Here is a 17020-nt window from a genome sequence, read left to right on the forward strand (position 1 = left end):
AGTCAGGGAAATAAAACCAATATTTCTGATAGGCATTTATTTATAAGCAGCTGTAGGGAGAACTGGCAGTCTATCCATAAAGACTTCATGGAAATTATGAACATGAAGCGTGATCACTGTCTGCTGAGTTGTGTCTTTGATGGTTTCACTTTACAGAACAGAGAACTGAGAAAGTTTTTACTTTGACTGTGTTACTGCAGTGGTCTCCATCCATACACGTGTTGTACAGATTTTAGTGACACCCTGAACACAGTAGACACGATTCTCACTTTTCTGAAAGCCCCTTCACTCTATATGTATCACAAACCACCTCCACACACATGCTCCAAGAGCACAATTTCCAAAGTCTTTTTCCCAGAGTACTTTTTGACCAGAAGGAAATTATTGTGACTTTATTTTCTTTTACTGAGGAAGTGAAACTGGGACTGCTCCATAATGTTCTGCTGTAAAAGCTGGTGGAAAGGTAAAAGAGGTGAAGCATTTTGGCAGCATTTGCTTTTGCTGGGGAAGATCTCTCCTCATCCAACCTCATGTTATGCCATGCAGGGTGAAGAGAGCATTAGGCTGCTGCTGGTGTCACATGGAACGTGGGCACTGTCACCCTGGGCCAGACACCCCAAGGGCACCCAGTGCTCTGATATTGGCTGAGTAAGGCTATCACACACTCACCTTGAGCAATGGCCTGGCAGAACAGCAGATGTGAGAACTCGGCTGTGCATGGGGAGATAAGAGAGCAGTGAACAGCTCTGGTCACCTTGACTGGCTCCCATTTCCTCAGCCACCTTTTTCTCTCTCCTGTCAGTCCATGAAATGCCTCAGAGGATCTGCTCCTGGTCCAAATGTTCCAGTGCCCAAAGTCCTACAATAGTACAAGGACAGCAACAGAGTTCTTAATAATTTAGAGCAGATCTTCTGAAATAAAAGTGCTTCTTTGGATGCTGTTTCCTCAAATTCAATACATCCACACTCATTCTTTCTGCCTTGATGTGCTTCCTGCAGTTTCCCTCATTCTCTCTGCCTCAGGATGGATTCCCTGCATTGAGGCAGGTTTTCCTGCTTTGCTGCTGAGTTTATTAAGGATGGAATTTAGCTTGTGCTTGCTCTGAGCTTGTGCTGCATGAGGGCTCCATGTGCTTGTACAAATGTGGCTCTGGATCAGCAGGAGCACACAGGAGTTTGCCCTGACAGGAAACTGAGGATATCCCCTGGATTTTGGTGGAATACAGAAACCATAGACAACTTTGATCAGTTGAAAGCAAAGATAAGGAATAACTATCAGTTTAATGCCACAGCAGCAATGCCTAACACAGTCATCTGCATGTGGGCAAGATGATTGATTTTGTAAGAGGAGAGGCAGAATGAAAGACTTCAGTAGAGCAAGGCAGCAGAGGTGTGTCTGGAAAAAACCCTGGTGTGTGGCAAACATCAACGATAAGCTGAGATCAGCTTTCTCCTTCTTACCTGCAAATAAACAAGCTAGGGGACAAAACTTTATGAATTATTGATCTTTTGCTTTATGGTTCTAGTGCTCCTTTGTATTCAGCAGCTGCTGATGCAATATTTACTGTTTATTAAGTATCTGCTTTAATTGCTCAGCATGTTCAGTGCAGGGCCTTGCTGGCACTAATGCTGCATTTTTTGAAAGCTCTTCATGTCAAAGGAGCTGAAGAGATGATCCATGAAGTCAGGGGATTAGATGTGAGCTCACCATTGATTCAGTGAATATCTGAGGATTATGGATTGTTATCTTTGTGTCTTTTGTGTCATTGCAGATGACTAACACACAGGCAGATGGTGGGAACTGAATCCTTTCAAGATAGTAGTCATAGCAGGCTATGGGTGTTGTATGGGAAGGCAATGTAATAAAAGAGGTGTAGAAGCTGTGATAGGTGATTACATGTTGAAAATTCTTATTATAAATATGTTTTTTCTCTCAGCATACTTGGAATGCCCATAATCCAGTGGTTTCCTACCCACATTCACTGTAATGTGGATTTGGGCCTCTCTGTTGTTAAGGAAGTGGGTTTTGAACTTGCATCAGCTCAGAAAAAGCTGGCAAAGACTGAATAAAGACTCCCTTCTTTTGTAAGGCTTCTCAGTCATATGGGTGGTTGTCTTGTCATGGAGTTTTCATGGAGATTCAAAACACTGACTTCACAGTAAGGCTGCAATATAACAACTGCTGCTTAGGGAGGAAAACAAACCAGTTGTGAACTAACCTAATCACTGCTGGTAGGATTCCAGCTGCCTGCATGTGCAATACGAGCACAGCCTAAACTGCAGCCTAAATTTGAGTTTGCTAACTGGCACAGGTGCCATAAAAACAGTTGTTGCTGTTTATCACCTGTTTACTTACGTGCCTCCCTGACCTTTTGAAAGGCACATGTGTACATGCTTAGGCCAGATTTACGTGGGCTGGTGTGATATGAGGTGCCACAGGTGATACTGGGCAGGCAGGACCTCAGTCACAGCCTCACTCAGGGAGAGTTTATTGCCCACAAGCCATCACTTCTATTGGAATAAGGCTCCCAATATTACCAGTTAGATTGTGCCTGGGCCAGTCTGACCCTCGCTGCTGGGCCAAAGGCAGCAGCTGCGGTGTATCACCCCAGAGATACCTTGGCTTGCTGGAGATTGCAGCTGGGCCCTGAACAAGTCCAGGCTTGTTAGGAACCCCGTTTAACTCAGGAGGAATAGCTTCAGGCGATGGTGAAGAGAAAAAGGAGATGGATTCTGCTGGAGGGTTTAATGTCCAGAGGTTTATTCCATGGTTACAGAGCTCTGAACGTGAGCAACTGCTCCAACAGAACCTGGCCGCATGGTCTGATCACCTTTTAAGCTCAGGGACAGGGGGAGGGGAGGTACAGGTGAGCCACCAACCAGGTGAGAGGGGCAGGGTCTCAGGGGAAGATGACACCCAGACAGGCCAATGACCTCTGGGCCTGAGGGGCATCCTTTGAACTTGACCAACCACACGACGCCTTGCTGGAATGTTCAGCCTGATTGACAGGACTCACTCAGCATGGGGGCAAGGGGGAAGGGAGAGAGGTATAGGCACACCTGGGGGAATGACCTGGAAGTCCAAAATGGGACATTACAGCACCCCACAATAACTTCTTCCAGAGGCTGCTTATGGCAGTCCATGGAAAATTATGGCAACAAGGTCACAAGCTTCACCTTATTCCAGACTCAAGGCTCTTTGCTTGGTCAGCTTTTTGCTCAAGGCTCCCAGCCCTGCACCTTCTGCTGGGCTTTGAAACCTCTGTGCCAACCCTTCCCCCAGGAGGAGGTGATGGTGCCCACATAGTTGATCCCTGGGCATTCCCAGTATTCAGGCTTTGGGAAACCAGTTACATCCCTCCCTCTGTACTGGTGCCTCCAATTCCCACACCCCACCAGCCAGCCTGGGGAGCAGCCTGCAGTTTGTCCCTCTTCTGGTTGGCTCAGGATGGTTTGTTCTGCATTCTGCACTCCTCATGTGTAGGACTCTCAGGTTAGAGACGTTTTTACTATACAAACTGTGCTTGGGAGCTTACAGGACTAATAATCATAAACTCTTTGGCAGCCTCCTACATCTTTGGCTGCATTTTTTGTGTTCCCAGAGGGCTGAAAGGATTCTGTGTAAAATTCAGCTGTGCTGTGTTTGTGTGTAGGAGAGGGAAGCAGCTCAACTGAGCTGGTGCTTAATGTAATCACATAAAGAGCTTAGAATTTGTCCAGTGGCAATAAAAGAGGAGAACACAGTTGTAAAAATACTGGCCTCTTTTTCATGGATTTATCCATAGAAACCATCTATTGAATTGATTTGTTTTTCCATTTTTTTATGGTAAAGAGCCAACACAGGAGTCAAGTCCCTCAATCTTGACAGATGTCCATAAATTCTGAGTTTTTTAACTTACTTAATCCAGAAGAACTTCATGCCAGTTCAGCCTTACTGCCTAAGGCTGTGAGTTCCCAGAATGCCAAAGAAAATAGGGGCCATTAGAGGAACATTCAAACCTGTTAGTGATGCATATGTGGCTGTAGGGAGCAGAAGGCATTAGAGTGGGAGGATTAGAGCCCTGCTCCTCCAAACTTTAAAGTCTGGTGTAAGATCAGGATCATAACAAAATAAAAATAATGTAGGATGCCTTAGCATATACCAAGCACTGTCTGCTTCTGTCCAGCCCTTTGTACTGGCCTTCAGAGAATTTTGGACTGCTTTTGCTCTGTGCTGCCTCACTGAATTGGAACTTTCTGCTTCCCTCTTATGAACTGAGCTGCTGCAGTAATTCAGTCAGTGTGATGGGTTTTATGCCTCAATTTTGATCCCTCCAGACCTACATCATCAATTTAAAATTGAACATTATTTGTTTTTTCTCTCTCTTTAGGACCTTTTGTCGTTCTCTCTTCAAGATGGTAAGCTTACTTTTTCTTTGTAAAAATAATATAGTTGAGTTTACATCTGATACTTTGAAGTGCTCAAAAAGGTGCTATCCTATTTCATCTCAGCTTCCTCTCTGGCAAAAGCTGCACACTCCTTCCCTGCATCCCCTTCAGGAAAAACAACTCTTCTTTTAGGAATGGTTCATAATAGCCACTGAAAATTGAACAGCTCTTCACCTCCTTACCTTCACCCACCATCCATTGCCAAGCAGATGTAAATGATGGTGGAGTGGGGTGGTTTTTCTCCAGTGTTTCCAGGGAATCAGGTGATCTCTTCCTTTAGGAAGGCAGTAAAGCTGTTATGAAAATCTCAGCCTAAAATAGTTTCTGCTGGTTGCCTAAAAGAACAAAAAAAAAAAATATCAGGGTATAAATTCCAGAGTGTCCTGTGAAGCCCATTATAAATAAATGTGATTTTCCTCATATATTATATTACACATAAAACAATTCTCTGGCTTGCAATCCATTACATGGATTAGTCTGATAAAATTAATGAAATAAAGACTGTCTGCTGAACAGAATGTTCATTTCTAAAAGAAGCCTGGATTCTATCACTACTTGCATTTTTTAAATCTCAGTGTTTTAACATGTCCTCACAGGAAAGAACTCACTGGTTGCTGATAGCCTGTTGCACTGCAGAACAAAACAAGTTTTGTTCTTGCTTTATTTTTAATGGAAAATTGACAAGTCAGTTATTGCAAAACTGCTTATTTTGTGAAGCTGGAATTTAGGAGCAACCTCTTCCCAAGCCTTGCTGCCTTCCCACCAGGCTGGTGAGGAAGAACCCAGCAGTGTCAGCAGACAGAAAAAAGAAGGGGGCTCGTTCCCCCTGCCTGGCCTTGCGGGACGTGCCGCATGTCGGGAAGGAGTGAAGATAAATCCTGTCCTCGTTTCTCAACTACGCACAAACCTGACCAAGGGTGTCATTTAAAGCTATGGAATTGATTTGGTATCTTGGTAATGATGGTAATAAATAAACAACTCTAATAGATTGCCCAATGCCCTGTTTGATCTACGTGCAGCGGGTATCACAGACACTCTTTGTAATTGCGTCTTGCTGGTATCTTCACCCACCTTGAGAAAAATTTCCATCCCAGTGTGCACCAAGAACTCTTTATAAAAGCCAAACATCAGGAAGTAGTAGATGCTGCTGAGAGAAACACATTAAAAAAGCAAGAGTTGGCACAAATAATTTAAAATCTATAGCATTTAAGATATTTTTTTCTTCTAAGATGTCTTTTCTTGAAGAACACCTGCTTACAAAACCAGGAGTATTGAGTATAACAGATAACAACAGTTATCTGCTGTTGTCTGAGTGCACTCCTGCATCTCCAGCAGGGAGTGTAAAAGCAAACATTTGTCCGTGGTGCTGCTGGGGGAGCTAGTGTGCAGCTTTACACTCCTGAGTGCTTCTTGCTGCCACCAAAGGAGAAGACAAAGCTTTTGCATGGATTTTTTTGCATTTTTACAAAATGCCAGTTGAGGTGGGCTGTACCCAGTTACCCACACAGACATGTTTCATATTTCCAGTTCGCAGTGGTCCTGCTGCAGCATTTCCCTGTTGCAAAATTGCCAGCAGGCCTCTACCCCAGAGGATGGAGACCAAAGGATCTGAGATCCTTTTTGTGCCACAGAGGCATTACCTGGTGTGGTGGCTCTGTTTGCAGGGAAGAAGGATTTTCCATTTATCAGTCTCTTCTCATGTTCCTGGAATAAAAGGAGGACCTGGGGGAAGCAGCTGCTCTGTGACACATTCCTTGAGTACTCTGCTCCTTAACTAAACTGTGGCATCAGACTGATCAGGCTGATTTCCTGGGCTTTTCTCTCCTCAAGGATCCTATGATGCTCGAGCCAGGGTGTTGATCTGCCGAGTCAGCTGGCTGCTGAGAATTCCCTTGGAAGATCTGGAAGTCCTGGAGGAATCTCTGCTTGAGAGCCTGAAGGAACAAAAAGAGGAAGAGTCAGAGTAAGAACGTTTGGGTTGATAGGGGATCAAAAAACACTGCCAAGTGCTCAAAAACTTAGCAGTAATTACTTGTGCCTAAGTCCAGTCTCTGATTATTCCCCACATGGCTTTTGCTGTAATCATTTATGGCTTGATTAGGGTTGCAGAGCCCTCACAGCACTGACAAGAAGAAAAGCTCAGCATTCTTAAAATCAGAGCTGAGATCTGGCCTTGCACACTGGTAAAGGCTGTTCTGCTCTGGGCTGCCTCCTTTCCTTTTTCCAGTTGCTTCTCAGAGACTGTAGATTTTGTATAAATACCTCACACAGATCTTGTTGTCTCTTGGCCCAATATCCTTCAGCTAGAACTGCCTCTTACAGAATGAAGTTCCTGCAGATAATCAGGGTTAGATCCTCAGCTGTTCATTGTCTCTGGATCTCTCTTTAAGCATCTTTAAGAGACAGCTGGGTAACTCCTATTGAAGGGAGATTTCTGAGGGCAACAGGCTGAATCTTCAGATATGTACAGACCTGGCTCATGATTCTATGTTATTAACATAGAATTAGTATTTATAATTCTTGGTATCTATAAGAAATGTAGTATCTTTATATTCCTCTCATCAGGCAGGAATTGTATGACAGTTTAGCAATACTTAAGGCAGTAAACATGTCTGTAGTGGACTTTCAAGGGAAATATTTTCATCTGTCAACTCAGCAAACAGGTTATGAGATTACCCTGAATGCTAATAAAGTTTTTAATCAACACCCTTGCCATGGTCAGATGATTGCCATGGGGTCCAGCATGTGATGGGTATCTTCCAGTAAGAGCTGTGTTTAAATAATGCTTAACTTTATAGCACACTGTAAAAAGGAAAAGTCAGAATAATCTCAAAGATCGTGGACTTCTAAACATTTGGTGTGCAGGAGCAAGGGTTGGTATTAATGGGGACTGTTTTGCTGTAGTGTGTGCAAGCAGACTCAGTGCTGGGCCTTTAAGCTGTGTCTGATAACAGTGAAAGAACAGTGTGGGTTTCAAACCCTGCTGCCAGCCCTGTGGGCTTCCTGTGTGTCTGCCGTGGGGTTCCTGGCTTGTCCTCTGCACAAATTGCAGCCATGGGAGTAAATATCTACTGGATAAAAAGAAAAGAAAAATCCTTTTGGTAAGAGGGGCCCAAGACCACAGTGTGAACACAGTTTTGTTGCTCTGCTTAAACAAGGCTGAGATTTGTGGGGAACTGATGACCCTTTCTTTGGTTTGAAATCAGGAGTCAATGGGGAAAGGAAGTAAAATATAAACCTGTCACCACCTTGACCTCACAGTTTTTGGGGCTAGGAATACCATTATGTGCTTGGGATGCTTCCAGCTTTGACCAGCAAGAGGTTTTGAACAAGGAATAACCAACCAGGGGTTTGGCAGCTCCTGTACAGGTGTTTTTACTGATATTTGTTAACAGGAGGTTTGCTCCTGCCTTTGCTGATGTGGATTTGTTGGATTGAGGCCCAGAACCTATGAGATTAAATGTACAATACTCTAAAGAATAATGCTCAAAATACTTAAACTGTGTTAGTTAAACCAAGTGTGCTCTGACCTGCAGGTGAGAAACCTTTCTTTTGTACACAGTTCTGTAAGAAACTGGAAAACATCACAACATTCACTTGCTGATGTGTGCTCCTGCACCTTTCCTTATTGGAAAATCACCTGAAATTCCCCATAACAATCTCTCTGAATATAATTTTGATTCAGGCAAGAAGCTGCACATCTGAGCTCAGTGAGGGTAGAGAAATACCAGAAGCAGCAGTTAATTACCACAGTGGATAAAAGCAGCCTGGTAATCCAGTGATAATGGTAATGGAGGAGCCATTAGGGAGCAGTGACAGGCAGAACTTCTCCTTTTATTTACTGCATCAGCAGGCAGGATTTAGCTGCCACTCTCTTTGTCCCCACATAACTCTAACTGCTCATTATTCCAACTGACTCCAAGTTAGGCATGTTCCAGCTCTCTTGTCATTATTGTCAGCCTGAGACACACTGCAGTGACTGTGAAAGCTGATGAAGCTCATGTAGAACAGAAATTGCTGGGTATTGCCAGCTTAGGTATGAACAGCCTGGCTGCAGCACTCGTATAAAGAACTCCAGGAGCAATTTTAACCAAAGCCAAGCATTCAGACTGGTGACTAAGGCACAAAGTAGAGCATTTGGAAAAGATGAGAGGAAATGGCCTCAGGCTGTGCCAGAGGAGGTTCAGGTTAAATCAGGAGGGATTTCTTCATGGAAAGGGCTGTCAGGCATTGAAGGGGCTTCCCATGGAGGTGGTGGAGCCCCCATCCCTGTAGGTGTCCAAGGAACAACTGGACATAGCACTCAGTGCTCTGGGCTGGGTGACAGGGTGGGCATTGGACACAGCTTGGACTTGATGGTCCTGGAGATCTTTTCCAACCTCAGTGATTCCATGATTCTCTGATAGCCTAATCCTGCTTTGTCTGTGGGGCTGTAGAAGTAGCTGTGGCTGTGCAGAAATTGGAGAGGTGTTGCTGTCAGTACTTGGCAAGATAATAGAGCAATTTATACTGAGTGTCATCATGTAGCATCTACAGGATGGCCAGGGTATCAGAGCCAGCCAGCAGGGGTTTAGGAGGGGTAGGTCATGTTTGACCAGCCTAGTCTCCTTTTATGACCAGGTGACCACCTAGTGAATGCAGGAAAGGCTGTGGATGTGTCTGTCTGGACTCCAGCAAGGCCTTTGGCACTGTCTCCCACAGCACACTCCCAGAAAAGCTGCAGCCCAGGGCTGGGACAGGAGCACTCTGTGCTGAGCTCAGAACTGGATGGCCAACCCAGAGAGTGGTGGGGATTGTGCTGTATCCAGCTGGCAGCCAGGCACCAGTGCTGTCCCTCAGGGCTCTGTGCTGGGGCCAGCCCTGTTCAATGTTTTTATTGATGACATGAATGAGGGGATTGAGTCTTTCATTAGTAAATCTGCAGATGACACTAAGCTGGGAGTGTGTGTCCATCGATTGGAAGGTATGAGGGCTCTGCAGGGAGACCTGGAATGATTAGCCTGAGTCTTAACAGGATGAAGTTTAATAAATCCAAGTGCTGAGTTCTGCATTTTGGCCACAATAACCCCCAGCAACATTATAGGCTGGGGATGGTGTGGCTGAACAGTGCTCAGGCAGAAAGGGACCTGGGGGTACTGCTTTGTAGCCATGATATTTTCTGAAAAATCCTTTCCTTAGGATTTTCCCTCCTGAGAGGCCTCAGGAACAAAATGTAAACAATGATTATCTGCTGCTGTGGAATGCAACAGGTGCATCTGGGATTGGTCTCATGTGGTTGTTTCTAATTAATGGCCAATCACAGTCAGCTGGCTCGGACTCTCTGTCCGAGACAGAAGCTTTTGTTATCATTCTTTCTTTTTCTATTCTTAGCTGGCCTTCTGATGAAATCCTTTCTTCTATTCTTTTAGTATAGTTTTAATATAATATACATCATAAAACAATAAATCAAGCCTTCTGAAACATGGAGTCAGATCCTCATCTCTTCCCTCATCCTCAGACCCCTGTGACAGGGTCACACTGCTTGACAGCCAGCTGAGCATGAGCCAGCAGTGTGCCCTGGTGGCCAGGAAGGCCACTGGCATCCTGGGCTGCATCAGGAACGGTGTGGCCAGCAGGAGCAGGGAGCTCATTCTGCCCCTGTACTCAGCACTGGTGAGGGCACACCTTGAGTGCTGTGTCCAACTCTGGCCCCTCAGTTTGGGAAGGACGTTGAGACACGTCCAGAGGAGGCAACGAGGCTGGAGAGGGGCTTGGAACACAAACCCCTGAGGAACCACTGAGGGAGCTGGGGGTGTTCAGCCTGGAGAAAAGGAGACTCAGGAGTGACCTTATCACTCTCTATAACTCCCTGAAAGGTGGTTGTAGTCTGGTGGGGTTGGGCTCTTTCTCCAGGCAGCACTGACAGAACCAGAGGACACAGCCTCAAGCTGTATCAGGGAGATATAGGTGGGATATTAGGAGAAAGTTTTTCATGCAAAGAGTGATAAAGTTGTGGAATAGTCTGCCCGGGGAGGTGGTGGAGTCACCATCCCTGGATGTGTTTAAAAGAAGCCTGGATGTGGCACTGGGTGCCAGGGTTTAGTTGAGGTGTCAGGGAATGGGTTGGCCTTGATGATCTTGAAGGTCTCTTCCAACCTTGTGATTCTCTCTGCAGACACCACGTTTGCAGCTGCACAAGGTAATGAGCAATGGTTTTTTGGAGGGGCTCTGTGGAGACAAAGTCTCCATGACGTGCAGGTCCATAGGAGTTCTGCCAGTGAGTGCAGTGACTCAGGGATTTCACCCACTGAGCTCCATTCCCCTCCTGCTGCGCCTCACAAAGCTGCATATTGTTTGGGACTCGTGTAAAATTGTGTTAATCAAAATTACAGTGTGCTTAGGGGGTTCCAGGAAAGATTAGGCAATTATATGGATCATGAAAATCCAAAATTAGGCTAGGATTAACAGGGAAAATATCCAAGTTTGGAAGCAAGATAAATGTTACATTTCAAGGCCTGGATTAACTGCTGTGTAAACAGGCCAGAAGGAACCTTCCTCTTGAAACAACTTACTCCAGTATCCTCTGTTTCTCCCACTTTCCTCTGAAATGGAGTCACTTCTTGTAAGAGAGAAAGACGCTGGAGAGAAATCAAAAGTAGTGGCTAATAACTGGTATTTGTTCCTTTTTGGTTTATTTACCTCTTTCTGATAAGCTTGTTAAAATACAGCTTAAATGCACACTGATGACTGTGTTTAATTCCTATTATATTATTATGTTGTGATGTGCAATTAGAAAGCAGCTTGTAGTAAACACTGCTTTTGCAAAACAGTTTAATTGCATCTTTGTTAGTACAAATCACCCTTACTCCCTTTTATTTCAAACACTTTTCCCTGTTTCTTCTTAGCTTTCTTGTGGTTTTTTAGACACTTAGGCAGCATATAGTTAATGAAATGCTTTTGACTTTTTGTTTCTTTCTTTTTTTTTTTTTTTCACAAGCTTCAGCCCTATTAGGAAGGGTTTTCTGAGTAAGTAATATCTGTTGGCTTTTGTCAGCAATTAAATTGTTTCAATTTAAATCTGTGGTCCATTTAATCCATTCAATTTAAATCTCTAAATCCATGCTCATAAATCTCACTGTGCTGTCACAGTCCACACCTGCATGTTCCTTTTTACTGCTCCTGGGAGGGAAGTTACACTGAAGAGAATAAAAGCAGATTTTGATGCAGCATTGGAATTTTCCCTTTGTTTTTGTACTTTTAATCCCCCCACAGAACTGCAGAAGTCTCAAGAAAAAAGAAGGAAAAAAGGAAAAAGCTGAAAAGATACCTGCTGATCGGTCTGGCAACTGTTGGGGGTGGAACAGTGATTGGTGAGGCTGCCCTTGGCATTCTGGGGACACAGCCCAGGGACAGAGAGGGGTCTGACTCCAAGAAAAGTATTTTCAGCCCCACAAAAATAAACATGAAAGAGTTAGCTGGAAAAGTTATCCCAGTGTAGCTTTACTAGCTAGGGGAAGTATTAAACTGAGGTTGTCACCCCTTAAAAATGTTTTCTCCTTTTTTGCTCTCATGTTATAAGAGGATCAGATCTTCAACTCTGAAATCAAGAGTGTGAGATTAGATCAATGTTTCCTGAGCAAACAGAGCACAGCTCACCCCAAAATCTTCCTTTGACTTTGAAATTATTCTTCCTTTATCTGAAGTCAGTCAAAGAATTTGGGCAGGGAATCAGGGCCTGGGGAGGGTCTCAGAAAGCCTCTTTATTGAACATGCAAAGAGTTCTTCCAGCAGCAGCAGCAGCAGCACTCTCCCAGCACAGGGGAATGCCTGCCTGGGGTTTTTAAGGGATGATAGTTTGGTGATATCTCTTACTGCATCCTCAGGTCTGACAGGGGGCCTGGCTGCCCCTCTGGTTGCTGCGGGAGCTGGCGCGATCATCGGGAGTGCTGGAGCAGCTGCTTTGGGATCCACTGCTGGGATTGCTGTCATGGCATCCCTTTTTGGAGCAGCAGGAGCTGGTCTTACTGGTAAGAGAGTGACCACACCATTCTCAGCCACTGGGGCACAGGATCACATCTGTAAATACAGTTAATGACCCCACTGAGCTCTCTGCAGAGTGAGGGAAGCGATTTGAGGTGGAATCCATGAGATTTTTGTCTCAGTGCTGATTAAGGTACTGTGTAGCCCCTGGTGACCAAATAGGGAAGGAATATTTGGTGTGTGGTTAATGAAGGAAATGAAAACTTCCTGCTTTGGGTTCGAAAGATGCTGCCATGGAGAAAAACAGCTGTTACAGCAAAAAAAACCCTTCTGCTGGATTCTCTCAGATCACATAAGCTCAGAAAGATCATGTTGGCTCCTTACTATGCTATAAGTAATGCATGGGCTGACTGAGGGTTTTGGAAAGGAAAAAAACCCTCTCCAGATTACCCAATTAATTTCTTAACGAACTCCTGCTGTTAGCAGAGGGTGTCCTTTCTGTGCCTTCTCTGAGCTGTGTGTTTCTTCCTGGCTCTGTGTAGGATACAAAATGAAGAAACGTGTGGGAGCCATAGAAGAGTTTGAATTCCTCCCACTTACGGAAGGGAAGCAGCTCCACATCACCATAGCAATCACTGGATGGCTGTGCACTGGCAAATATGGTAAGAGCATGATGAGAAGCTGAGAGGAGCTCCAAGAGCTGTGGCTGTATCCTGCTCCAGGCTGTGTTTGTGCTCACAAAGCACCATATCTACCCCACATTTCCATGGCATGGTAACTGAGCCACATCAATTCTCACCATAAGACTTTGCAACTCAATCTGCAATCCCAAGCAAAGAGAGGAAAAAAAAAGAGGGCATTATGTTGGTGGTGGTAGCAGGACTGGGAGCAGCCATAGCAGGATTGTTTCTGGTAGGAACTGTTGCATGGTTTTGCCAGAAAAGATCTGTCTGGAAGATGATTGCCAGCACTAGTACAAAGTATCTCTGAGACCTTATGTTTATCCACCAGGAATTAACAGAAAATAGTGTGGTTTTGTTCTCTCCATGTCTGCCAGCTAATGAGGTTTATTGGCAAGAAAGTTCTGTCAAGTAAATCCTGTTAAGCACAGCACTCTGGAGGTGACTTACAGGGGAAACCTTGAAAGGTCTGTAGTGCTTTGTTTTCCAGTGCAGCTTGTCATATAAAATATGTCACCTGTCTGCTAATGTGCTCAGCTTCAGCTGACTGAACAGCTGCCAGTTTATTGAGAAGCACCATAATTAACTCTGGATATCATTAATGCAGAAGGGTGCCTCACCCTGTCACTTCCCAGGCTGCAGCTTGCTGTCACAGGGAAGTTCTCATTTTGCAGTGCTGTGCTTTGGCTTCTCTCTTCACTTGCCAGAGGTCCAAATGCTCAGAGCTGGAGGCTCCCAGGCAGGGTTAGAGAGGCAAGTGTGTCCCTCCAGGAACATTTTGTGTCTGTTTGCCCGTAAAAGGGAGTTCCAGATGACACACATTCTTCTTCCATAACTAGCAATCTGCTAGAATGTTTTAAAGAACAAAACTAGGGTTGTCATCCATTTTCCTCCTTACAGCAGGAGGAAAAAGACATCTGTCTGTGCACCCACTCCTTCAGACAGAGGGACTGAGGACTGAGGACAGGAGTTTTATGGAATTTGCCACCTTGTGGTTTTGGAGCTGCAAGTAGTTGCAAATCAATGTGTCCTCAAATAAGACAGACCATGATGGGGATCTTGTGACACTTGGCTCAGCAGCTGCCTCAACCTGACCTGAATTGTTTGGGGAAGAAACACTGTGGGAAGGCTTTTAATTAATTAAGATGACAGTTCTGCTCTGCCCTTCAGTGTTGATCTGTCATTCATGGCATTGCTAGAATATTCCAGTGTCCTGCAGGTTTTGTTCTGATCCTCTGTTGGGCTCCTCTTGCCATTGTGTTCTCTCCCAACATGAATTCCATCTTTGCAACCTTTCCCAGGGAGCTTCACAGCCCCGTGGAGCAGCATGCTGCACTCGAGTGAGCAGTACTGCCTGGCCTGGGAATCCAAGTACTTGATGGAGCTTGGCAATGCCTTGGATTCCCTGCTGAATGGCTTTGTCAACATGATGGCTCAAGAAGCCCTAAAATTCACTGTCTTGTCAGGTAAGAAACTAAATCCTTTTAGATCTGCTTGAGTAGCTCTTGTGCAGTTTCAGTGTTAAAGGAGCTTTCCCAAAGAGGGAATGTTTTGGAGGGGGGAGTGCTGGCATTGCCCAGAAGTGACCTGAGAACCTCCTCTACCACACCTGTAATTTAGCTGTGCTTTCCTGGACTGCTGAGCCACCATAACATTGCATCATTCTGTTAAAGTTACAGCTGGAAACACCTTCCTTCACCTGGGACTCTTCATTTCCCTCTATTATTACACATTTACTGCTCTACAGAAACAGCCCAACACGTGGGTTGCATGCATTCCCCCTGTGGCAGAACATCAAATTCTTTCTTATCTTTAGTCCAGCAAAGCATTTCTCAGCACAGCTATTAAGAAAGAAGAGCTGGAAATGACATAAGCTCCTAGGCTTAGCCTTTAATTTCAGTGAACTCTCTTGCTTTTGATGTTTTCTAAGGAACCTCTGTGTGTTGCAGGGATTGTGACAGCCTTGACTTGGCCAGCATCCCTCCTGACTGTGTCCAGTGTCATTGACAACCCCTGGGGAGTGTGCCTGCATCGCTCTGCTGAGGTGGGCAAGCACCTTGCACACATCCTGCTCAGCAGACAGCAGGTGAGTGGCCACAATTATCCAGGAGTAACAGCAGGAAGGGACTGGCCCAGGGAGGTGAAGTTCTATAGTCATGCTGGTGAAATGGCATCTTTCTAAGGGGGCAAAAATTAATAAAACAAAAACACAGAGAGTGCTGCATGAAGGTGACCAGCAGATATTTGGCTTACTGGGGAAAAGGAGGAGGTCCCAAGTGGATCAGAGAAATCCTGCTGAGATTTGTTCCATTTAAGCTAAAGCTTTTCTCAATGAGGAAGAGGAGATCCAGGTCATAAATGACCTATGGCCAAACCATGTCACAACACAGCCAGGCCCACTCACCTAGTGGAAGTCAGAGAGCAGGAGGTGAGGATGGGTGAAAAGGAAAGCAGAATACAAAGTGTTAAAAATATTTATGGATCATTCAGAGGCACCTGCAAAACTACCTGAGAGAAAGGTGGTTGGCAGCCAATGCCCAGTGGCTCTGTGGCTTTGCCTGCAGAGAAGGGGAACAGGCTAGTACTTGACAGAAGTAACAGAAGTCTCTCTGAAAAGGCTCAAAAAAAGGCATTTCTGCCCCCCAGGAGCCTGCCATCATTTGCTGGGCCAGAGCTGGTGTTTTCTGCCCATGTGTTTGTCTCACACCAGTCACTGCTGATCACAGAGGAGCCCAAGGGGAGCTGTGGCCCCAGAGCTGTGTGTCCCAGCAAGGTGGAACAGCAGAGGAGGGACAAACTTGATTTCTCATAAAAACCCAATCCTAGAAAATTCAATAAACTTTATTTCATACAAGCCCTTTCTTTTGCTATGGGGCATTTGTTCCTGCCTGTTAAGCATTTGCTGTTGTGAAAACACACATTCCAGTATGCTGGAGAGTCTAAAACCAGTTAATGAGATGTCTGGGGTGTCCATTGCACACCTGCTCCCTGGATATTACAAAGACCATTTTTCATTGATGTTGGGATTAGGCTCCCTTTAATCTTACAGAAAATCTTATTAGGCTGTTCAAAATAAAAGCTTAAAGCTTAAAAGCCACCTCATCTTTTATAACCATCACATGCTGCTGTCACTCAGCCTGAAATCTGGAAGTGGTCAGTATTTTTGTATTGCAGCTTCTTCTTCTGTGTACTGAAAACATTTCTAGGAAAATTTTGTTCCTTGAATAAGGTTTTCATTTGGAAATTTCAAACCAAGGGCAGTGTCTGTTTTGGTTCTGTTTGAAACATCCCCTTTGTTGTAACTTCTGATCACTAGATTGTTTTCAGTTGATTTTCTAAAGATGAAAAATACAAAATACAAATATGTAGCATTCTCCATACTGAATTGGGCATAACTTTGAGGAGACCTGATCCCTTTGAAACCAACTAAATTGCTCCACTATTTCAAAGGTGATGCACAAGCAGGTGCTCTGTGTCTCAGGCTCTCAGGGATCTCCAGCCTGATCTCCTTCTGGAGAAAACACCATTTGGTGGCATTTTTTCCTCTCCTTCTTTCTCAGGGCCAGAGACCTGTCACACTGATTGGCTTCAGCCTGGGTGCCAGAGTCATTTACTTCTGCCTGCAGGAAATGGCTCAGGAAAAAGGTAACATTCACCTTCTAACCATTTTTCTTTTATTTTCCTTACTCCTGGTGGAGAAATTTTTGTTCCAAGAGGAAGAATACAGCTTGGCTCTTTTAGGATAAGAATAAAACAAAACAAAACAAAACAAAACAAACAAAAAAAAAACAACAACAAAAAAAACCCCAAGGTTTAAATGCCTTTGGAGCCAAATTCTTCTGTCATTTCCCCCAGTCCAGCAGAAAAAATCCACTGTATTCACTTGAGGGGTTTCAGTGGGGCATTTTGGTCTGTGAACAACAATGTGACATTTGTGATCAGTCTGGAGCTGC

The 17020-nt window shown here is 44.7% G+C and overlaps 1 protein-coding gene across 2 annotated transcripts in view; it reads left to right on the forward strand.

Annotated features, from left to right (window-relative positions):
* The window catches only part of TMCO4 (transmembrane and coiled-coil domains 4), a 39523-nt gene that overhangs the window by 3578 nt on the left and 18925 nt on the right, over positions 1-17020 (forward strand). For both annotated transcript variants that reach the window (XM_058039542.1, XM_058039540.1), the window contains 8 exons: positions 4371-4398; positions 6259-6391; positions 11680-11777; positions 12291-12434; positions 12930-13049; positions 14369-14533; positions 15017-15153; positions 16628-16712. In XM_058039542.1, coding sequence (XP_057895525.1) covers positions 4371-4398; positions 6259-6391; positions 11680-11777; positions 12291-12434; positions 12930-13049; positions 14369-14533; positions 15017-15153; positions 16628-16712 — 910 coding nt within the window. The remainder of the gene's footprint in view (positions 1-4370; positions 4399-6258; positions 6392-11679; positions 11778-12290; positions 12435-12929; positions 13050-14368; positions 14534-15016; positions 15154-16627; positions 16713-17020) is intronic.

This window comes from Melospiza georgiana, chromosome 22, assembly GCF_028018845.1.
Source record: "Melospiza georgiana isolate bMelGeo1 chromosome 22, bMelGeo1.pri, whole genome shotgun sequence".
In the NCBI taxonomy this organism is placed as follows: domain Eukaryota; kingdom Metazoa; phylum Chordata; class Aves; order Passeriformes; family Passerellidae; genus Melospiza; species Melospiza georgiana.